The 23722-nt window shown below is 47.5% G+C and overlaps 1 protein-coding gene and 1 pseudogene across 1 annotated transcript; both read right to left on the bottom strand.

Annotated features, from left to right (window-relative positions):
- The window catches only part of LOC104581145 (coiled-coil domain-containing protein 81-like), a 272002-nt pseudogene that overhangs the window by 235978 nt on the left and 12302 nt on the right, over positions 1 to 23722 (bottom strand).
- On the bottom strand, positions 15068 to 16003 carry LOC104565076 (olfactory receptor 14A16). Its single transcript, XM_010211728.2, has one exon. The coding sequence runs from the start codon at positions 16001 to 16003 to the stop codon at positions 15068 to 15070; it is 936 nt and encodes a 311-aa protein (XP_010210030.2).

Raw genomic sequence — 23722 nt, forward strand, 5'->3', positions numbered from 1 at the left:
CGCTTGCCTGGTTCCCTGCAGGATCATTAAGTCCACACCTAATTCTGGACAAATTCTATGAGCTTCTTGTTGTCGTGTATTTGTGTCAAATAATACAGAGACTGTGGACCTCACAACCTTGCTCACATGCAGATCCCGAGCATGAAGTGCCTCCCACCCTGGCCCAGGGTTTCTCGGTCCTTTCTCCTGAGGAACAGGATGTCACAGGGCCTTGATCTACGGGGTTGGCTACTACCATCCCCTTCAGATAATCAGGAGGTGGGGAGTGGAAACCTGGCTCCCTCTAGGTTTCCACCCAGGGATAGCAATCCTCGAGCCACAGCGGCACAGGTTTCCCCACCCTGAGCGATGGCAGGGGCGCTGTTGCATCAATCCCGGTGGCTGAGGTCCCTACATACTTCCTTAGAGCCTCATAGATAATTCACCATGGTCCCAATAAGAAAGACGCAGTCGGGTCCCCGCAAGGTGCCCAGTCCCACAGCACTACTCCAAAACTATCCCAGGCTCTGAGGTCAGACTCCTTTGCCTCACTTAAAGCATTACAATTTTCCAAACCCCATTTTAAAAGCCAGGTCATGTCCCCTGGCTGAATGTCCTTCTCTTTTCCAGACTTATCTAAAATGTTCTGCAGAACCTGCAACACCCTTTCCTGCTCCTTAGTCATGGATCCTCCCAGGGTCCTCGACAGCTAGGCTCCCACTTCCCAGTGGCTAGAGCTTCTGAGGCGCTGACTTGCAAGTGGTTCAGAGCTTCATTATCCACCTTGGATTCCTTGCCACACTATCAGAGTGTCCCTGCCACCCCAGGGTGCTGTGTGCCTGGGACAGTGACTCTGCTGCCTGCAGGGGTCAACACTCAGCCTGCCTGGGGACTGCAGGGAGAAGCTCTGGGTGGAAGGAGAGACCCCATGCAGGGCAGGGCCATTCGCCATTTGAAAAGGATCTCAAGCTTCTCAGCGCCCTATGTCTCTCCCTGTCCCTTCCTCCTTCAGCAGAAATATCATGGTATTGCTCTGTGTTTCCCACTTGTCCATGCTGCTCCTGTTCTTGCCCTGGGACTGTCTGGCCAGGGTGGGCTTTAGATGCAGTTCAGACATCCACCCTACAGATCCTGAGATCATCTGAGGACAGTGGCAGAGTTTACTGATGTGCGCTTTGGTACTCGATTCCTCTGTAGTGTCATTTCTTTCTGGGATAACATGTGCAGAGGTCTTGTGCCTCAGAGGTGAAAGCAGAGGGCAGCTGTGAACAAGGTGGATGGACAAGGAGCTCTCCTCACTCTGCATTAACACCATGAGAGTCCTTTTGCTCTTAGGAATCACAGTGGTTCACTGAGTGCTGGAGCAATCCAGATGATTTCTATATTCTCTCAGCATACACAGCACAAAATGGAGCTGAAGCCATGGAGCTCAGTGACGTTTTTTTCTGAGATGGGGAGAGATAAACAGTTTGCTGCAGGGAAGGGAGTTACAAGAAAGTTCTGCTCACGGAAGTCTGTATTAACTTGTCTACATCTATTCTTCCTTGGACAGTCTCCTTCAGTGCTGCAAGACAGCAAATGTCCAACATCAGTTCCTTCAATGAGTTCCTCTTCCTGGCATTCGTGGACACACGGGAGCTGCAGCTCTTGCACTCTGCAGTGTTTTTGCGCAGCTACCTGTTTGCCCTCCTGGGCAATGGCCTCATCATCACAGCCATAGTCTACGACTACCACCTCCATGTACTTCTTCCTTCTTAACCTCTCTGTCCTGGATGTTGGCTCCATCTCCACTACTGTTCCCAAATCCATGGCCAATTCTCTGTGGGACACTAGAACACTTTCCTACTTGGGCTGTGTTGCCCAGGTCTTTTTCCTTGTTTTCCTGCTTTCAGCAGAATGTTCTCACCGTCATGGCCTATGACCGCTTTGCGGCCATCTGCAGACCTTTGCACTATGAGACCCTCATGAGCAGCAGAGCTTGTGTGAAAATGGCAGCAGCTGCCTGGGGCAATGGTTTCCTCAGTGGTCTCCTGCACACTGCTAACACATATTCACTACCACTCTGCAAAGGTAATACTGTGGAGCAGTTCTTCTGTCAAGTTTCCCAGCTCCTCAAGTTTTCCTACTCAGACTCCTACCTCAGGGAGGCTGCTATTATGATATTTACCCTTTGTTTAGGATTTGGAAGCTTTGTTATTGCTGTGCTCTCCTACGTGCAGATCTTCACTGCTGTGCTGAGGATCCCCTCTGAGCAGGGTCAACACAAAGCCTTTTCTATGTGCCTCTCTCACCTGGCCATAATCTCCCTTTCTCTCAGCACCATCATGATTGCCTCCCTCAAGCCCCCCTCCATCTCCTCCCTATCCCTGGATCCTGGGGTGGCTGTTCTGTATGTGGTGGTGCCTCCAGCAGCGAACCCCCTCATCTACAGCTTGAGCAACAAGGAGCTCAAGGTTGTGCTGAGAAAATTGCTTCATCAGGTACAATGTCAGCACCCTTAAGTGTCCCATGTGCTTCTCCTCCTCATTACCAGGGTAGCAGCATCAAAGCTGTTGTTCATTTTTTACTGACTTTTCTCTGTTACATTGCTATTGCAATTGCTACATTGCTATTAAAGGAAAAATTGTTTTGATTCATGCCACTTGTCCTCAAGAATCCTTTGAATCTTACCTAGAGATCTGGTTGAAACAGAAAGATAGACTTTTCCCTTCATGAGCAAAGATGTGAGGACCTCATAACCTGCTAGTCTGAGCTCCCTCAGATGTCCCCAGTGCAGAGAGTTTCCCTTTGCAGTGTCTCTTTCAGCAGTGACACCAAGGGCTCTGGCAAGTCAAGATGGGCTGAGGGCATGGGTCCCATGTCCTTTAGGAGAGCACAGCTCTCTTGGCCAGAGTCAGGGTGTGATCTCACCCTCATTCCTGTGAGCATGCCCACCTGGTGTCCCTGTGGGCTGGTCTTTTCCCTCTCCAGTGCTCACAGTGGAGTGGGAGTGTAGGGGACGAGAGCCTGGATGCAACTTGTGCACACAGATCCTCCTCTCATTGCTACAGCAGGCATTTCCTGGCTGCAACCTTTACATGGGGAATGTAGTTTTCCTGGAGACACTTCCCCTTCCAGCAGCAGGACTTTCTCTTTTCAGAGCTCTTCTCATTTCCACACTCTCCTGTTGTGTTCTGGTGTGTGTATACAGCCCAAGATCTATCACAATGTGGTGCTTTTTGGGTTTTGTTTCCATTGCATTCCTGTGAGTACTCGTAGGAGCAGGTAATTGGCACCTTCAAAACACGAGGGGATCTCCTCAGACACATACCTGACATCTTCTTGAAAAGATGGAGTTGAAAATATACCCAAATCAATAAAAGGGCCTGCTGCTCTGCCTGTGAACTTAGTGGACTCCAGAGGACAAGTTCATTGTGCCTGTGTGATCTGCTAGTGACCACAAGCCGCATCCAGGCCATGAGCTCGGGGCAGGCTGCTCCGTCTTTGGGACAGCAAGAACTACTGTACTGACTGCAGGTCCAGGGCTCTCAGGCTGTCTTTGGGAGCATGGTGAGCATGGAGAGACATGTAGGAGAATGGAGACGGCTATTTCCCACAGCACCACTGGGATGAGGAGCCAGGGCTGGAAAGGGGTGATGTGAGGGGCTGCTCTGGGAGGATGGACCTGGCGCAGCTTCCCCAGTGTGTCCCTGCAACACAGCGAACAACCTGGCTCTTCTCCTCCGCACCAACCATGTCCTGGTGCCCTTCCCAGAAGGCCTGCATTTGTCTAGTGAGCGGCCTGGTGTGTGCTCCCACACTCCTGTTCACACTCACAGGAGCAAAATGGCAGCATTTTTCTTCTTCCATGACCGTGTGCACCTGTGCCAGGCTGAGATATTTGGTGGGAACCACTCAGGGAGAGGTAACAGGTAGAAAAGACTGACAGAGATGGTATGAGGCTCAAAAAAAAAAACGTGGGTTCTGGGGTGGAGGTGGGTTCTGGGGTGGAGGTGTTATCTGCACCTGATGAATATCCCAGTAAACCATGATTTATAAATACCATCCAAGGCCATCCACTCTCCAGCCTAAACACAATGCTGGGTGAGAGATGAAGCCACTCTCGGTTTCTATGCAAGATTTCTCTTTCACAAAATTTGTGATGTTTCCAACAGAAGACCCATTGCTGCACCAAACTGCACACCCAGGGAATGTGTCCCAGGACTCCAAGCAGAATTTCACCCTCCAAGCATGCTGCAAATATGAAAATGCTCTCCATGCTCATAGACCTCAATCTATTTCTGACATAGACACTTCCCCTTTCCAAACATCTTTTACATACACATTGCAAGTGGGAAACCCCAAAAGGGGAAGCCTGACTTGAAAGGTGAGGGAAGCCAAACAACTGAGATTATCTGAGCCTGACCATCTTCTGCAGAGTCAGCAGCAACGGTGACATCAGAGACTGTGTCATCATATCTGGTTAACAAGCCACAACCATCTTAGAGGCCAATAGGTATCAACACGCTTTCCTTTGCTCTAGCAGGGGTGATGACCTGGGGGAATGGAGGTTCTTAATAGAACAGGAAAACCTAATTGACCACTGATCAAGAAATGTGCAGATGAGGCACTTAGGGACATGGTTTAACAGGCATGGTGTTTGGGGGTTTATGGTTGGACTCGATGCTCTTGAAGGTTTTTTCCAACTATCATGATTCTATGATTCTGATGATTTTATGATTCTATAGAACTTACATTTCATTTCCCAGTAACAGCAGAAGAATTTGCTCCTTTACTTTCTTGCCATGGCGAATCTATTACAGACAGCTTGTGTTTATTGACATACATAAAAAAGCAAAGATAATTTTTAAGCTAAAATTGAAAAAATGGAGTTTAGAAAATCACAGCATTCCAGTAGCAAAGTAATCTGACCTCATCATAATCTTTGTATGCTTCAGTTGCCTTTGGCTCTTTTTGAGCGAAGACTGTATAGAAAATACAGGAAACAGCACAATAACCACCTCCAGCGTGGAACATTGAATGCCATTGGAGGAGTTCAATGTTTCATTCCTGATAGGAAAACAAACCGAAATAAAGGCCAATGTGAAACTGAATGTATTGCAGTGTTTGGATGAGAATAATTTCCAGGAAGGCAAATGCATCTTCTCAAGTTTTCATCCTTATCATTTCTCTCCAGTACTTTTCTACTCAAATATTCTATGTTTTTCTTAGTCTGTTTGTTCGTTTTCTAAATTACATTGAAAGAAATTATGGCTGCGTACATGTAAAAGCTTTCTTTGTACTTTTTTTGGACTTTCATGGACTCTTTGTACTTGCATGGACCTACTGTCATGTACTGTTCTGTACCTCTGTCAATCTCTTCTTGATTCTTTCAACTCACTTTTTCTTCCTATCTCCCATTATTTTCAGGGACCCTTTGAAAGGTGTGGGCAGCATAGCACCACATTTGCAGTGACGACTGCATGTTTTTAGAACAGAGGCCCTCATCTCATGTCATGTTTGAAATTGAAGTTAAAAAGCCCTATGCGCAGTAGTTTGCATGCTAGAGAGCTCTATAAAGACAGCCTAAGCAGCAGGAGAAGAAAGGACAAAGCGACAGAAGAAGATGTGGGATATATGGCAATATAGGTGGACCAATTCCTCAGACCTTCTCCATTCAGAGTCATGTATTCTGATGACATGCTGTGTAGATAAATTTATCATAGAATCATAGAATGCTTAAGGTTGGAAGGGACCTCTAGAGGTCATCTAGTCCAACCCCTCTGGACACGCAGAGTCACCTAGAGCACGTGGCACAGGACTGCATCCAAGCAGGTTTTGAAGATCTCCAGAGAAGGAGACTCCACAAACTGTCTGGGCAACCTGTTCCAGCGCTCTGTCACCCTCACTGTTAATAAATTTTTCCTTAAGATCCTGTGGAACTTCTGATGCTTTAGTTTCTGGCCATTTCCTCTAGTTCTGTCGGTGGCCACCACTGAAAAGAGCCCAGCACCATTGTCCTCACTGCCTCCCTTGAGGTACTTATATACACTCATCAGATCTTCTCTCAGCCTTCTCTTCTCCAGGCTGAACAGGCCCAGCTCCCTCAGTCTCTCCTCATAGGGCAGATGTTCCAGGCCCCTGATCATCCTTGTAGCCCTGTGCTAGACTCTCTCCAGCAGCTTTGCATCCTTCTTGTACTGTGGAGCCCAGAACTGGACACAATACTCCAGATGCGGCCTCACCAGGGCTGATTAGAGGGGCAGGATCACCTCCCTCGACCTGCTGGAGACGCTCTTCTTAATGCAGCCCAGGATCCCATTGGCCTTCTTGGCCACGAGGGCACACTGCTGCCTCATGGTCAACTTGCCGTCCTCCAGGACACCCAGATCCTTCTCTGCAGAGCTGCTCTCCAGAAGGTCAGTCCCCAACCCGTACTGGTGTCTGGGGTTATTCGTCCCCAGGTGCAGAACCTTGCACTTGGCCTTGTTGAATTTCATGAGGTTTTTCACCACCCAGTTGTCCAGTCTGTCCAGGTCCCTTTGGATGGCAGCGCAGCCCTCTGGGGTATCGGCTACTCCTCCCAGTTTGGTATCATCAGCAAACTTGCTGAGGGAGCACTCTGTGCCTTCATCCAGGTCATTGATGAATAAATTGAACAGGACTGGACCAAGGACTGACCCCTGGGGGACCCCGCTAGCTACAGGCCTCCAACTAGACTCTGCACCACTGATCACCACCCTCTGAGCTCTGCTATCCAGCCAATTCCTAATTCACCTCACTGTCCACTCATCTATCCCACACTTCCGAAGCTTGCCTAAGAGGATGTTGTGAGGGATGGTATCAAAAGCCTTGTATCTATCTATATTATAGACGCATAAGGAGAGTAAATGCTGTAGTGCATCACATAGTGTTGCCAATAAAAACAGAAAGAAAGAAATCAAATTGATAAAAAAAATGAAATTGTGGAAGTTTGGAAGCTTTTTACTTCTTGCCCAAAGTTACTCTTAAAATAGATTTCACCTTTATAACCAGACTTTATAACACAGATGTCTGCACTCATGATGTTTAGCAGGGGATGAGATCGGTCTCATCCGTTTTGTCAGCTCAAATGGAGTTGCACTTCATTTGCCATGCTGGGAATGAAAAGGCAGTGTGACTAGATGATCAGAGACCCCTTTAAGACATCACTCCCTCACAGTTATTTTGAGATTTCTGCCCATTCTGCCATCTAGAGATGCAACTTTCCAGTGAAGCTCCTCACCATACATTCCTCTGTCAGTCAAGGGAGTTCTACACCTCAGAATGCAAGTCAGTCTGTGCAGTTAGCAGTGGATGAACAGCCCTGAGGAGGGCATCTTTGTAGGGGCATTGAACTTTGCAGGAGACACAGAATAGCTTTGGAATGGTGCAGACTAGATTATAACAGAAATATTTAGAAAATGACAATAAAAATTGAAAAAGAAGGAAATTGAGAACATGATCTAATACAGGGGAAAAGTTTTGAGACACCTTTTAGTTTTTACAATATTTTGTGCTAATTTTCCTCTCTTGGTTTTGTTTTGTTTATTATCCTGGCTTTTGGGGTAGCGAAACTAATGTGATATGTATGATTTTTTTTTCTTGTTTTGCAAAGGAAAGTGATTGTCAGAATTGGTTTGAGACGCAGTCACAGGATCATGGATATATGCTGTCATTGTAGGTACCCAGGACTCCTTTGCCCAATCTCCACCTGCACCTACAGGGGCTCTAGTCTCCCACATGCCCCCTGTGAGAGTTGGCAGCCCCAAGCAGGTGCCTTAGTAGCAACAAGGACTCTTCAGGTGCCACAGGATGCTTGTGGTTCGACACCTGAGCCCTCCCTGGAAAGCTGAAAAGTAGTTGTCAGCATTTAATAAAGATTGAGCCAACACCCTTTTGTCAGCTAAAAATGTAGAGTAAGCCTAATGTCATTGGGTGCCCGCAATGAAACAGTGGAAATTTTCAAGTAGCCTATGAATCTCAGGAGAGAGGCATATTGATCCACCCTTCAACTTGTGTTACCAGTGCCCTGTCTTTAAACTTTGGACGTAATCTCTATAATCACATATTTCACGTGTCCTGGCTATGCTGATCATTTCTCAACTTCCCACTGCATCAGACTGTCTAGGTTTATGCACTTTCCAATGCTTTCCACTTCCCTTTATTCTTCTTCATTCACTGATATTATTCTCAACCCTTTAGTTGCTGCTCGGAGCTTCAAGGAGTCTTAAACATACTCCAGAGTCTTCTTGCTTCTTTAGCCAATTCCGTAGATGTGTTTCTATCTCTCCTTGCCGCTCCTTTTATCAACTTGTAGCATAGTTTTTTTATTTTTGTAGTTAAGAAAAATAGCTTCTGTGTCTGCAACTAGTTGTGTAAGGAAAGAAGGTGGGAATTGGTGTAGAGGAGCTGTAACATTCAGGTACAGACTTGAATGGAAAAAGTTATATTTTAACAGGAGAAACGCAAGCCCCCAGGGGTTGATTAGAGAAATAGAATGTTGGGACATGAGGAGAAAGTTTGTCCATCCTCAAATCCTCATACTGAACATACTGCTTTTCCTACATGTCCCATATGAATTGGAGAATGTCAATATCACTTATTCTGTAAGTTGAAAAATAAAGAGAACTTAAAAAGCAGGTATCCTTCTTTTCAGGTGCTCACTGATATCCTTCTCTGGTCTATACACTGCTGAATACTCTCCAAGTAGCCATCAACAATTGAAGAACTGAAGAAAAATGTGAGAGTCATGGGTCCTGAGAAGTTTGTTGCATTTTAATAGCCTCTTGGGTGTATTTGGTGCTGAGTCCATGAACCTCCCATCCTGAGAGGAGACTGAACAGAGCCCTCAAGAAGCTGAAGTCAGAAGAAGTCAAAAGTTTCTTGGAGTCTTAATGGGTCCCACTGAGGGTTGTTAGCAAAAAAGCCTCCCCAGGCGCTGATAAAGCAGAGCATTGGAGGTGCTGATTGTAGGTAGACAAAGGCAATGTATAGGTGGCTCTGATGCCAAGTCAACCTCGACGCACTTTATCCAGTAGCTTATACAGGCACTGACACACAGCCCATGGGCAGGGTGATCCCTTCCTCCATATGTTGCTCAGGGCTCTTTCTGGGGGCAGTATGAGGGTAGGGGCATGCAAGGACAAGTGCAGGACAGCAATGTGGCACCTCCTGGGCTCCCTGAATGTGAAGAAGCTGTGAGGCCAAAGCGATTTAAGGACGCAGCATCTTCTTTAAGGCCTCAGTGGTAGAGACACCAACCATAGTCAAGAGGACAAAGACAGTTCTGTTGGGTCCTGGCAGCTTTGGCAGTGCCCATAGCTATCTCCAACGCAAGCTGTCGTACGTATAGTGTCCCATGCCTGTGCCTGTTTCCCCGAAAACAGCAGACAACCAAACTGCTTTGTCACTTTACTCGCACCCATGGACCTCCCTACCTCTACTATCCTCACTTGTTTCTCCTTGAAACACAAAGCCAGGCGATTATCAGGGAGATCCCTCAGAGAGACCTGGAGCACCACAGGCCTACTCTTCAAGTTCTCTCAATCTCTCTGCCTGGACACAGTCATCCCCCACCATGCCTAAGACTTGACACTTCTCTTGCAAATCTCCAGGAGGTGCCTGTTCTCCAAATCCCCTTAGTTTCACAAGGGCCTTCAGGACTGAAGTTTCTCTCTGACAACCAACAAAAAACCAAAATAACACAAGACAACCCCAATGGAGAAAGGGTAGACAGATTTGGGGTCACTGTATGAGAGGATATAAGGATGGTGGAAGACACAAACTTAGAAGGGGGAAAGAGAAAATAAAAGTGGGAATTGAAAGTTATGCAAAAGATTGATCAGAAGCATTTGGGAATTCCTTCCTAGAAGTACTACATCTGAACCATTGTGAATGGAGGAGCTCAAGAAAGCTGACCTACTTCCACAGACAAGGGGAACCTGTCTGCAGATACAGATAGAGAGAAGGAAGAATCATGGACTCCTTTAGGGTAGAAGGGAGCACAGGAGTTCTCTAGCCTGATATCCTTGCTCCCAGCAGGGTCAGACAAGTTGCTCTGCACTTGATACAGTCTGTTCTTATAAAAGTCCAAGTGGAGAGACTACACAACCTCACTCGAAAACGACTTCCCAGATGCTTAACCATCCTCCGAAGGGAAAAACTTTTGCTTATCTCCTCCATGAATAAGTCGTCTTTCAATTTATGCACATTAACACTTATCCTCCCACCATGCATCAGAATGAAGAGCCTGCTTCCATCTTCTTGATGACCTCCTTACAGCAATGGAAGGCCCTCCAAATGAAGTCCCTCCAAAATCACCTCTTCTGCAGGTTGAACAAGCCCCATATCGTCACAGTCAAAGTACTCCTGCTCCCCAGTTATCTTGAAGGCCCTCTGACATTTTCTACCAGTTACAAACCTTTTATTTCTCGCAAGGAACCAAACTGGATGCAATATTCTAGACGTGGTCTAGGGAATACTGATGAGAGCAGGATCAGCATTTCCCTCCAGCTCCAGGTTCTGCTCCTGCTCATCCAGGCCTGGATGCTTTTGGCCTTCTTTGCTGCCAGCAAAAGATGCTGGCCCACATTTTGCCTTCTGTCCACCCCTTTTCTGCAGATCTGTAACTCAGACACTCAGATCCCATCTCTTTACAAGGCCCTAGCTTGAAACAGAGCAACTGTGGCGTGTTGTTCTGTTTCCGGAACAAGACCTGGCCTTTTTCCTTGGTGAGCTTTTTTCTCCTGCCTGTCCAGGTGCCTCTGAAAGGCAGCCCTCAAGCATACGCCTGGTCTCTCCCTTGCAGTATCAGGTCATCTGCAAATATGGCAAGTGTTGCCTCCTGTGTGTCACCGATAGAGATGTTAAAAGGGTCAGGTTCCTGAAGTGATCACAGTTGCTCCATTTCTCTCTGGCCTCCCAAAGAGGGCTTTCCCTTCATCACTGCCCTCCAAGCCTGACCATCCAAGCAGCTTTCCATGCATCAGTTTGCCTAACCCTCTAGATTGTAAATCCCTATGTTGCATGCAAAGATATGGGGGAGGGGGGAACAATATGATGTCAGACACCTTGCTGAATTCCAGGTAAAAGATGTTTGATCTTCTCCATCTACAAATGCAGCTATTCATTCATAAAACACAACCAGGTTGGTGGGGCACAGTTTACCTTGGAAAAACTATGCGCAGTGTTCCCAGTCACCTTCCTCTCTTTAACGTGCCATGAAATGTGATGTGAGCGGATTCACTCCATTGTAAATTCCTCACCAAAGTGAGGCTGAACTGTCTGCAACTCCGCAGCAGCATGCTTAGCTGTAGGCGGGATGGACCTTGCCTAAAGACAATGGCAGAATTTAATTGTTTGGGCACATGCTGGTAACCTGGGGTACCCAAGGGCACTTGCCCAGCAACCACCCAAGAAGGGAAAGGCTTTCCCATACATCCCATGCTGTATCTGCTACACGCGTGTGGTTGTGCTGGACAATGCAGACATTGGACACTGCCCTGAGGACCTATTTTTATGTCACTGAATGAATTGCTTAAGCTATTTGCACTGTCGGGATCTGCCTGTGTCTTGGTTTTGCAGTGAGTGGAGCTGTAGTAGTAGCAGTAGGTCTCTAGAACAATTGCAGATGTCCAAGGAAAATCCCCAGCTGGCCCCTACATGATAAACATGATGAATCCTGGGAAAATGAGCTCTCTCCTTGCTCCTGTCTAGGGGTCCTGTGTAGTTTAGGGATGGGAATACGGGTTTCCAGAGTGGGACATAATTTCCAGTTCTTGTAAATAACCCTTTAACTAATTTCACTGACTAACACTGACTGATGTTGGCATAAGTTACTTTGCAGGTGAGTGGAGGCAGAGTCTCTGGCAGCAGAGAAATGCTACTGGGGTGCCTGGAGGATTCTTCTCAAGTCATCTCAGGTTTATAATTCAGAGAGGTGTCCTGTGCCCAGGGCATGGACTCAGCCACTTGCAAGGGTCAGTGCTCAGCCAGCCTGGGCATTTTCTCATGGAACAGCAGGGAGAGGCTCTGGGTGAAAGGATGAGGTTTTCTCCGACCTGCTCCTCAGGAGCTGCATGCACAGAAATGGCCCTGCCTAGTGCCCAGAGCCAGGGGGTTTCAGGAGAGCACAACTGAGCACACAGAAGATGGAAGGAGATCATAACATCAAAGCATCTCTGTGAGTGCTGGCAGGGAAGAGATGTTGGGACAGAAGAACAGCTCCAGGCAGGGACTGCTCCAGGCATCACAGAAGGACAGAGGATGAGAGGAACTGAGAGAATTATCAGGGCAGGATGGATGTGGGCAAATCATGGCCAGTCCTGCCCGTGTAGACACTTTGATCAACTCCCCCACATCTCCTCTCCCATCCAGCAGAGCCTCTGCCCTGAAGCCAAGGAGTCGAGGGCATGAACTGCCTTCTCTGCACACACAGTCCTGCACAGGAGAGGCATGTGTCTCTTGCCACGGGCTCATTTCATGATGCCCAATAAAGAGGCTGAGAGCGAATGCCTTGCCATGTTGCTGCCTGCAAGGCAGCATGACTAGCTGGGGAAAATGAAGGCTTTCCTGAGGGTCTATCTGTCTCTAGCACTCCTTGTTCCTCCTCTTCTCCAAGCTGATCCTGTTCTGTGCTTGAGTTCTTTGGGGTTGGAGACTTTCATCTGCAGTTCAGACAGCTGCCCTGCGAGCTGTGCCACAGAGGGGTCTGTGTGGGAGTGAGCTTGCTCCAGTCCCCTTCTAAGCTATGGGGCTCCACCATTCATGGAGTAGGAATTGATCTGGCTCGCCCTCAAGGAGACAGCATCTTGAGGACATTTTTCTGTTTCCCTGTCACGCTCTGCCAGGCTGTGAGATGCCCTCCACAAAGGCTCTGCTGTTTCATAGCATCTTCTATATCTGAGGGACTGTGAAGAAGGTACAGAAATGCAAAGAGTGTGGAAGTGGTGGTGAAAGGCTATACATTGGCAGCTGAAAAGACCCTGTGTGTCCTTGGCTAGGAGGGCAATGTGCCCGCCTCCCTTGGGGCTCTGAGAAAGGGAGGGAAGCTTGAAGATCTGCACCTGCAAACTAGATTCCTCTGCACTCAGTAGAGGCTGGTTTCTTTCTCAGGTGTGTGATAAGTATGATCATGCTCCAGTGGAAAGACCTGGAAGCACCAGACAGCTGGGACAAAGCTAATAGACAGATTAGCTGTCCTCACTGTGCAGCAAGCGTCAGTAAATACTTTCCTCTCAGCAAAAACATTTATATCCACAAGAAAAAAGGAAAAAAAGAAAGTTATATAATGTTTTTGTGTGTGTATATATGAATATGTTTATATATACACAGGCACACATATATAAAATATGTATATACATATATATAAATTCCTAAAATTCTGCTAGTCTCTTCCTCAAAACCGCATTGAACTGGAAATGAAGATGCTGAAAAGGCCTTCCGAATGAGCAGTGCATTTCACCTGACAGAAATTCTGTATGTCAGAGCTAGTCCATTCCCTCCTTCCCACCACTGAACATCAGGACTAAGTGCTCTGCAGCCCATGAGTAGAGCTCCTGGCTCTTTACAGCCCACTCAGCCGCTGAAGAGCAGAGCTCAAGCAAGGGAGCATCTATGAATGGAGGCACCATTGTGTGTTCAAATGGTGCCACTGACCTTCCCCTTCAAACCTATGTGGGCAGAGATAAGTCTGTTAAAAGAGTGTTACACTGGGACAAAAAAAGGACAGGGATGGACAGTATTGGCCTTTAAGTGGTCTTTAAGAACACTGTGACTCCCTATTGACTGCAAGCTCCATTTCTGATGGTTCCTTGCCTCTTAAACATCACAGAATCACAGAACAATTTAGTTTGGAAGGGACCTCTACATCTAGCACAGCACCTCTTCTAAGCAGGGACACCTGGATCATGTGGTACAAGGTCACATCCAGTCAGGCTTTGAGTATCTTGAAAGAAGAAGACTCCACAATCTCTCTAGGCAGTCTGTTCCAGAATTCTGTCACCCTCACAGGAAAGTTGTTCTTCCTCATATGGAGATGAAACTTCCTGTCTTTCAATCTGTACCCATTACTCCTTGTTCTGTCACTGGCCCCCACCAAGAAGGTGATGCTGACTGAGACAGACTAAAATAATCACGTAGATCTCTGCATTAAAGCAGCTAATACAATTCTGTGCAGACACTTAATTTAGTGACAGAAAAAAAAGCCCAGCAGCATCGTGTCACATCCTTGATATTCCAGCATGTTTTAGCAGATAGAGCATGGGACCCACAGGAGAACCATGCCCTTTTGGAGTGGTTGCTGGGCAATGGCCTGTGAGAGCCCAGTAATCTCTGAGCAGGTTCTTCCTGATATTCCATACATACAGAGAGTGCAAGGTTTCATAGAACAAGTTTATTTTGAAGATAGTTTATGTTGCAAGGGATTTTAATTTAGCAGCGTGATTCCATGTGTACAGAAATCATAAATGCACTTACACAGTTCAGTTGCAATAACAGTGTGAATGCTCTTATCAGTATGCACAGTATGGTTGTGTTCTTGATGCTGGCATCCCTAGTTGCCAGAAAGGAATACAGGGGATGAAGTCAGTACAAGCCTGTTGCTCTCTTCAAAATTCCCTTTTTAATTTTTTCAGGTTTTATATCCTGTGTTGGGTTCAGCCACAAATACACTTCCCTCATGCTGGTGTGGCTAATCTAAGGGAGAAATTCACATTCATTTTATCGGCTCAGGAAGAGCTGATATAATGTTTACACCAGTTAATCCACTCAACAGTTATAGCTGCTTCTCTGACGTAAAGGTCATCCTCTGGTTCTCCCATCCGTTTGTTGGGATAAAGACAGTGACCTGCACAACAGCAGTCATTAGTGAGTTACATCCTAGATGATTCCTGGGCGTCCTGGGCACCTCATCCTTTGCCCATGTCCTCTGCATCTTATATGGTAAGGGTTAACTGGTCGGTCACAAAGCAGCAAGAACCAAAATCTTTTCACAAGAATGCATCAAAGAATGACACAAAAAATGAAATGAAGAACACATTGATTAGATATCAAATACCTTGGGAATGGAGATTAGACGCACATGAGGTAGTTACTTGTGCTGACAGTATACCCATTGGGTCAGTCTCCTTCTGGCATCTTTGAGCTCCTTGTTCCTCAAGCTGTAAATGAGGGGGTTCACTGCTGGAGGCACCACTGAGTAAAAAACAGCCAGCACCAGATCCAGATTTGGCTGAGAAATGGAGAGGGGCTTCAGCTGTGCAAACGTGATAGTACTCACAAACAAAGAGACCACAGCCAGGTGAGGGAGGCACGTGGAAAAGGCTTTGTGCCGTCCCTGCTCAGAGGGGATCCTCAGCACAGCTCTGAAGATCTGGACATAAGACACCACAATGAAAATGAAGCACCCAAAGACTAACCAGGCACTAACCACTATAGCTCCTGATTTCCTGAGGTAGGATCCTGCACAGGAGAGCTTGAGTATCTGTGCAATTTCACAGAAGAACTGCCCCAGGACATTGCTTTGACAGAGTGGTAGAGAAAATGTATTAGCAGTGTGCAGGACAGCACAGAGAAAACCACTGCCCCAGGCAGCTGCTGCCATTTTGACACAAGCTCTGCTGCCCAGGAGGGTCCCATAGTGCAGAGGTCTGCAGATGGCAACAAAGCGGTCGTAGGCCATGACAGTGAGCAGAAAGTACTCAGCCAAAATGAAAAAGACAAGCAGAAAGACTTGGGTAGCACATCCTGAGTAGGAAATGGCCCTGGTGTCCCACAGGGAATTCGACATGGATTTGGGGACAGAGGTGGAGATAGTGCCAAGATCGAGGAGGGAGAGGTTGAGAAGGAAGAAGTACATGGGGGTGTGAAGGTGGTGGTCACAGACTACTGTTGTGATGATAAAGCCATTCCCTAGGAGGGCAGGAACGTAGATGCTTAGGAACAGTGAGAAGTGCAAGAGCTGCAGCTCCCGCGTTTCTGAGAACGCCAGGAGGACGAACTCATTGACGGAGCTTCTGTTGGACATTTGCTCCCTTTGGGCATGGGGACTGTCCAAGGAGAGAAAGACATTGACAAGTTAGGACAGACTTCTCTGAGCAGTGCTTTCTTATTCTTACAAATCTGCCCTCCTCACAAAAGCAGATATTATCCCTCCCCATCTTTGCTTTCTGCACAGCGTGAAATGTCAAAGCCCCTTCAGAGTCAAATGGTCAAATGTCCTGCATGTGGGGTGTCCTGCAGGGAGAGGTGGCTCATTCCCAGACAGGTCTGCTCATTCATTGCCTAGAACCCCAGGTCAGAGGGGGACTTGGGCACCTGATTGTCAAGGACAGGTCTGCATGGCAGGTGAACTGCATCTGAATCCCCCTCACCAGAGACTCCAAGGGAAAGGACAAGAGCAACACATACAGGTGGGGAGATATGGAGCAATGGCATGATATTACTGCCAAGGGAGACAGTGATACAGAGAGACATGAAGGCACTCCAGTGTTTCTCCTCTTCTGGGTGTGTGATTACCAAAGAATTAATTCATGACCTAGGCTCCACAGGCCTGAGGGCTGTGCTGAATGGCAGAGGAGAAGAGGTGTTGAAGTTTGTGGCTTCCATCCACACTTTAATTCTGCTGCCTGGAGCTGTCCCTGCAGGAACCAGTGTCTCTGTTTCCACATCTCTCCCTTTTCCATGCTCACAGACGATATCCCACCTACTGGGGCCTCAAAACTGCTCTGAATCACAGCTCTAGACAGACCTGTGTGAATCCACTGGATTAATCCCCCTGCGGTGTCCCTTGCTGAATGTAGCAGGACACCCTGTCCTTCTGACCATGTGGCAGTGAATTCCAAATGGAAACATCTGCTCCTCCTCCATACTGCAGCAGTTGGGAGGGTGATCCCAGTCACAGTAATGAAATAGGATGAGTTTAGAAGACTCCTCCAGGTACCTCAGTAGTATTAATCTACAAGACATTTCCCATGCAAAAGGCTGTGAAGATTTCTCCCACAAGGAGCTCTCCTCTGCCCTCCTGCTCCAGACTTCCTTTCACATCTCTCTGCCTTCACTCACCTTATGGCAGCAAGAGCAGGCAGTGCCTGGAGCCCTGTTACTCTTTGCCAAGGAGCTCTTCCAGGGCAGAGTGTTGAAGACGGTGAGGAATGATGCCATTCTCCCATGAGAGAGAAGCAGTAAAATATTTTACTGAGCTAAGATATAGTGATTTAACATAGTTCAATGATAAATAAGCCAATGATTTAAAAATGAACAATGGTGAGGTATACTCACTTGTGTACTGCATGAAGAACAGAGATACAACTAAGTAAAGTTTCAAAGGTTTGCAAAGCTTCAACATGCTATTAGTCACTGACTGAGGATGTGTTGTGGGTAAGGAATCTTTCAACCTCGACGATTATTTCAGAGCTGTCGCTGTTGAGAGGAGGTTCTGCAGTACAGCCCGCTGCTGTGAAGGAGAGCTCGATGTGCTCTGGACTGCCCACGCTATTAATGGGGTTGGGGGAGGGGAAGGGAGAAAGATGATTGACTCCTAGTCATATTTGCATACTAGATGGGTTTTAGTTCGCGCATGCTCAATAAGCCCCAGACAGCTCTTAGCCTCCTTTCTAAAGCTCAGGGAATCGATTTTCTGTCCTGTTTTGTGCCCTTTTAGTAAGAAGGACAGGATGCAAAAGGATGTTTTTTAGGGACCCCAGAGGGATCCCTCTGTGCTGTTTTTCTCTGTCCTTTGTCCAGAGAAGGACATGTGGATACTTCATCCTGTTTGACAACTGCGTAGGACTAGAAATAAATTGGGACGTTGTCACTTCCCAGTCCTTTCGAGAACCTTTTATGATACCCCAGGCACTGCCTTGCATCATCTCTCTCACCTCCCATGCAATCAAAGTCCCTCCTCTTGCCCAAGGCCTCCTGCAGCCATCACATCCCCTTTTTACCAGGCAGTGCCAGTGCTTTTGGATCACAAAATAAAACTACAAATTCTCTCTCCCCCTTGCCCCTCTCCAAAGAACTATTCTATTAACATTGCAGTTGAAGGTGACAGCAAATTATAAAACCTCATGTCCATTCAGATGCTGGGAACGGCAAGCTAATGCAGCTTGGGATGGACCTTGGATCAGTTTATGGCACGCAGTACAGATCCCATCTGTGGTTAGGTTCCCCAGTATTGTAGACTTTGGAGTTTTTGAAGAATTTTATTAAGAATTACTGTGACGTATAAAGAAACAGGTTTATGTTCAAGCTCAGAAGCCAATTCCTAGGGTCAAAACCAGAAATCAGGTCTGGTGAGAGTAACCAGGCTCAGAATGAGCCCTGTGATCTCCAGGCAGGTCTAACCGACAGCCTGCCCACTTGGATCAAAGGATCCTGACTGCATCCTCCTACACTGCTCCTTACTCTTCCTCCTTGAATCCCTTTCCTAATCACAGAGGCCCAGAGACCTTTTGCTGAAGCCCAAGGTAAAGGTGATACAAAGGAGCTCAGCTTCACCTGCTTTGCTGCCATTAGCACAACCACCCCATTCAGCAAGGTACCTGTATTTTCCAGTTCAGTCTACTCATTTAGCAGAAGAAGCTCTTGTTTTCCCTGACTTCTTCTACAAGTCTCAGCTCCAGCTGAGCTGTGGCCTTGACCCCATCACTGCATACCCAGGACTTGTTTCTGTATTCCTCAACTGCAGCCTGTTCCTGCTTCCAGCTACTCTTCATACTTTTTTTTTTTTGCTCTCCACTTCCACACCAGGAGGTCCTGACACAGCCAAGCCAGCTTCAGAGAGGCACAAGTAACCTCAAAAGCCCAAACAGCAGTTCTGTAACCAGTTCTGGGTTATTAGGCACTGGCCACTGGTGACCTCACAAGCCCAAACAGCAGCAACATAACCAGGACTAGCCTGTCAGGCACTGAGAGACAAGTGACTGTACAGCCACAGGCAGCAGCCTTGCTGATGTCACAAGCACGAAGAGCAGCCATGAGCCTAGTGCTGGCGTGTCAGGGCCTCAGGTGGAGGTGACCTCACAACCACTCAAAACAGCCACATGACCAGGGCTGGCCTATCAGGCCATTAGGCACAAGTGACCTCACAACCACAAGCAACAACACAACCAGAATGGGGCTATCATTCCCTAGGTCACAAGAGACCTCACAACCAAAGCAGCAGGCATGGCTCAGGCACTGGCCCCTCAGGGCCTCTGGCAGAAGTGATCTCTCAAGGACCTTTACCTATCCCTGGAATATAATGCACTGAGGCACCTTGACCTCCTAACCACAGACAGCAACCATGGGGCTTGGGCTGTCCTGGAAGACATGGATTTACGAGTGACCTCAGCAACAGAAACGGCAGCAATGCTCCTACCACTGGTCTGTCAGTATCTCCAGTAGAGGGATACCAAGATGGTCAGGGGCTGGAGTGTGGGGCAGAGAGAGGCTGGGAAAGCTGGCTTTGTTCAGTCATGGGGATCTTCATGCTGTGCACAGTTACAGCACAGTGAAGACAGATTTTCTTGTAGATGCACACTAAGAGCATGAGCGGCTACACGGTCATATTGGACAATGAGAAACTCTTCCTAGATATTAAGAACAAATATTTTTCTCCACAAGGGTGGCAGTCAAACTGTGGCACTCCAGAGAGATTCTCAGATCTCTATCCTAGGAGATAACCAAAACTTAACTGGAGAATGGCATTGGACCCCTACCTCCAGATGCCTCCCCCTTGCAGGCTCAAGGCATCTGCTATTCTGAGACTCTTTGCAAAGGTATCTGGGGCTCTGGAGATGCCACCTCCACCGATGACCAAGGAGAGCAGTCTCAGAGCTACTCACCACCCTGAGAGGCTTGACTTCTTCTGAGATGGCATCTCCCCCGAAAGGCTCTGGGAAGGCACAAAGTGGAGAAACGGCTCTGACTGCTTTTATGAATGAGCCATTCCTCTTAGGGATCAGAATAAATTAGGGTCTTAGATGGGAAGATGCATTGAGGTCCATATTCAGCAGAAAGCTTTTAAGGAGGGAGAAGGAAACTTTCCCCTGGGGAGTTAATAAAATCCCAAAATGCACAGACGCATCAAGACCTTCAGAAACTGCAAGCATGAACCTCAGCTGACAGAAAGCACCAAACTGTGAGCATCTGTGGCTTCTATCGAGGAGGGAACATGGCTGTCAACAGCCCTCACCCAGGTCTTCCAGAACAATACTAGCATAGCAATCTGGGCTCTGAGAGCAGAGCAAGGCTCTCTCCAGCCACCTCCTCCTATGCTGAGCAGCCAAATCCTGGGGCCACCACCTGGCAAGAAGGTCCAACTCTCCATCTCTTCCATTCCCTTCTAGTCCTCCAAGTCCTTGCAACAGACATTTCATCAGAATGCCTACTCACAGCTCTGTGCTTTGCCATTCCTCACCTACAGGAAGCAGAGAAGTACTCTCATGGGGGCTGGCAGGCCAGATCTTGCCTCTCACTTTTACCTCTCATGCCCTCAAGGCATTCACCGAAGGTGCCTCCCCACTTGTAGCCCCTTTGAGCTTTCAAGAGGTGCTAAGCCTCACCATCAATCCTCCCATCCTCAAGCTTTCTCTTCCCTAGAGCTGTGAGGCACAAGAAACATCTTCTTATGAAATGACAAAAGGCACTCACATTTGAACAAAAAGAAGGCCAGAACCACAGGCTCTCTTACCACACTGGCATGACAACTCATCTTCGCAGCACACAAGGTACCCACAAGGGAGTCAGGGGTAAAATGCATCAAGAACAGAGAGGCCATAATGCATGCCAAAAAGTTGGGAAGAGAGTTGTTGGGTGTGTGTGCTTGCCATCACTTCTTTGACTGCAGCTACTCTAAGCAATGCACCTAGAGCTAAGTGGGTCTCCTCATATCCACCACAAAGTGCAGGTGAAAAATGGGTCAACACGTAGCATGCTGATGTCTATGCATTGGGTGCTCCCTCATTTTCCCACTGCAGCACAGAAAGGCCACACTGCACCTGGATGGTGAAGGGCCTTGTAGAGTCTGCATCTAAAAGGAAGAGAGACCTGGATGCTGTCATCTTTGCAGGGCACTCTTGCCTTGGTTCTGCTATTCAAAGGGGCTCCTCCAAATACATCTGACCCAGGAAGGACTCAGACACTTGAGAGTCAGCTCCCAAGAACGTACTTGCCCGTCTCCAAAAACTAATCTCACCAGAAGGCCTTCAATCCTTCAAAGAGCTTCTAGTACTAACACCCAGCTGGCAATGAACACCTCCCAGGACCTCCTTCCAGCCTCAGCAAACACTGCTGCAGGGGAAAGCTCTCATTAGCAAATACACTAGGAAAGGAGGGGGAAAGCAGGCTTGCTTCACATCTCAGAAGAAGGGAAAACACTCCCTTGCCTTTAAGCAGTGTCCTGCCTGCAGGCCGTGTCAAGAGCCCATCAAGCTCCAGGCCTGAACCTCACTGCAACAAAGGCAATAGGCTGCCAACATCACTGGCCCACGCCACCACAGCAGCCTGGGCCTTGTGAGCAAACTCACCTCCTCGCAGCACTCCCCTGCTCCCCAGCCTGGCAGCACTCCCACCCACAGCAATGCTCTCTCCAGTTACCGCCTCCCATTTGGAGCACTGAGACACAGGGACCACCACCAGGCTCTGTCACAGGGCCTCACCGAGAGTTGACAGTCAGTGTGTCTGTGTCAGTGACACACAGGACACAGCACCACACAGGGCAGCACACAGGACATGTCCAAGTGCCCCAAAAACAAAGAAAGCCCAACTCGCCATCACATTCATTCCCTTCTAGTCCTCCAAAGGTTTGCAACAAGCACTTCCTCAATACATGCACTCACAGCCCTGCATCTTGCCACTTCCCACCTCCAAGAAGCAGAGAAAAAGTGCTCTCAGAAGGGTGGATCAGGCCTGCTCATAAAGGAAGGGGAATGCTTCAAAACCAGACACAACATTCAGACCTTATAGCAAAAAGTCACAATCTCCCTGCTGTTTTGATGGGGCAATTTCTAAAGCACCAATACCATGCAAAGAACACATTACTAACACCACTGCTTACACCAGTACCAGATTAATTTAACAGTCTCAAAAGTCTAATTGGACTCCCTAGCTGACCAGTAGTAGGCTGCAAGCTTTGACTTAGCAACAAGTGGAAAGCGAAACTCCATGTTCATCAGACAATATCATCAGCATTTTAAACACAGCAGTACTAACTCATGGTGTGGGAGTGAATAAAATTGGTGTCAGATGATGATGGAACATCTACTTCTGCTTGATTAATGAGTTGCATTTCTGTATTGCTCTAGAGCTCTGCAGGTGTCCAGCTCTCCTCTGAGCACAATCAACAAATCCAGAAGTGACCTCACCACCAGCATCCAAGACATTTGTCTTCTCCTGACCTGCCAGCTGCTCCAATGGAGGTGACCCCACAAGTCCACCACATGCCTGCTGGCCTATGAGAAAAGACAGAAGCCTCATCAAAATTACCTCCCCAACCTGACCAACTTCTGGTCAGATACTGTACCATGAGAGACCTCACAATAATGCCAAGGCCTTGCTGCCTTCTGCTGGCCTATCAGCTACTCAGAAAGACGCACAGTGTCTTTGACTGCACAGTCACTCTCACAGCTATGTCTCTGTCACTGGCCTATATGCCTCTGAGACAGAAATTTACTCATCCCCACCAAGGCTGAGTCAGCTCCTGAATGGCCTCCCTGATTCACCTTGTGGCTTCACAATGCTCACAGTGAGCAAAACACCCATTATGTACCAGTTCTAACACCAAAAAATATGAACTTTAACACTCAGCTGCAGACTTAGGTGGAATAAGGTTAGCTTTTAACCAGTGATGTAAAGTCCCAGGAGGCTGAGAGAAATGAGGGAGTTGGGGAGATGGGGAGGAAGAGTATCCATACAGTCACTGCTGACCTCTGGGACACTGCTTTTCCTACATGTCCACAGTTCATTAGGAGACACTCTAGGCTGATATCAATTGGAAAATACTGCTGCCATTTATTCAATCGCATATTATTATTATTATTATTATTATTATTATTATTAAAAAATAATAATAAAGCTATAAAAGCAGAAATGCTTGTATATTATTGATGTCTCCATCTTTTCACCACACTCTTGAAATCTAATTAGCTGTAAAAGACTTGAAGAAAATTGCATGGTTTGTCAGGGCTTTTTGCTTGTTAATGAGCCCCATGGTGTGCTTGAAGCTGAGTCCATGAATCACACCTACTGAAAGCTGTCAAAGTCAGAAGCAAACCCTAAAGTTTCTTAGAGCATTAATGGGTCCCATTGAGGGCCATTGCCAGCAAAGACTTCCCGGGAGATGATTAGAGCAAAATGCTGTAATCGTTGATTACAGACAGGCAGAGGAAATACTCAGGTGACTCTAATGTCTCATAAAGCCTTCATCTGTTTTCTCAAGCAAAAATTGCAAGCACAGTGAACCCCTTTCCTTCATGCATTGCCCAAGGTTCTTCCTTGGGGCAGCATGTGGCTGAGGGTAAGAAGGCTCAGTGTAGGACCAACACACAACACCCTCAGGGTCACCTGAAGGGTACAGAGTGCATTGAGGCTCCAGTGTCTCCTGGTAGGCGTTGGTGGCAGAAATAACAGCCATAGCCAAGAGGACAGAGAACTTGGTTCTTTTGTGGCCCTTCATTCTTGCCAGCACCCTTGGCCATCTGCACCACAGGTCATCCTATGCTGTCCCTACACATCTGCAGGTGCACATCTGCACCTGTGTCCCTGA

Source organism: Tinamus guttatus, unplaced genomic scaffold, assembly GCF_059628265.1.
Source record: "Tinamus guttatus ecotype Peru unplaced genomic scaffold, ASM5962826v1 Tinamus_guttatus_pri_ptg000190l, whole genome shotgun sequence".
Lineage (NCBI taxonomy): Eukaryota > Metazoa > Chordata > Aves > Tinamiformes > Tinamidae > Tinamus > Tinamus guttatus.

Coding starts and splice junctions, on each gene's coding strand:
- LOC104565076 (XM_010211728.2), bottom strand. CDS start 16,003: ATGTCCAACAGAAGCTCCGTCAATGAGTTCGTCCTCCTGGCGTTCTCA.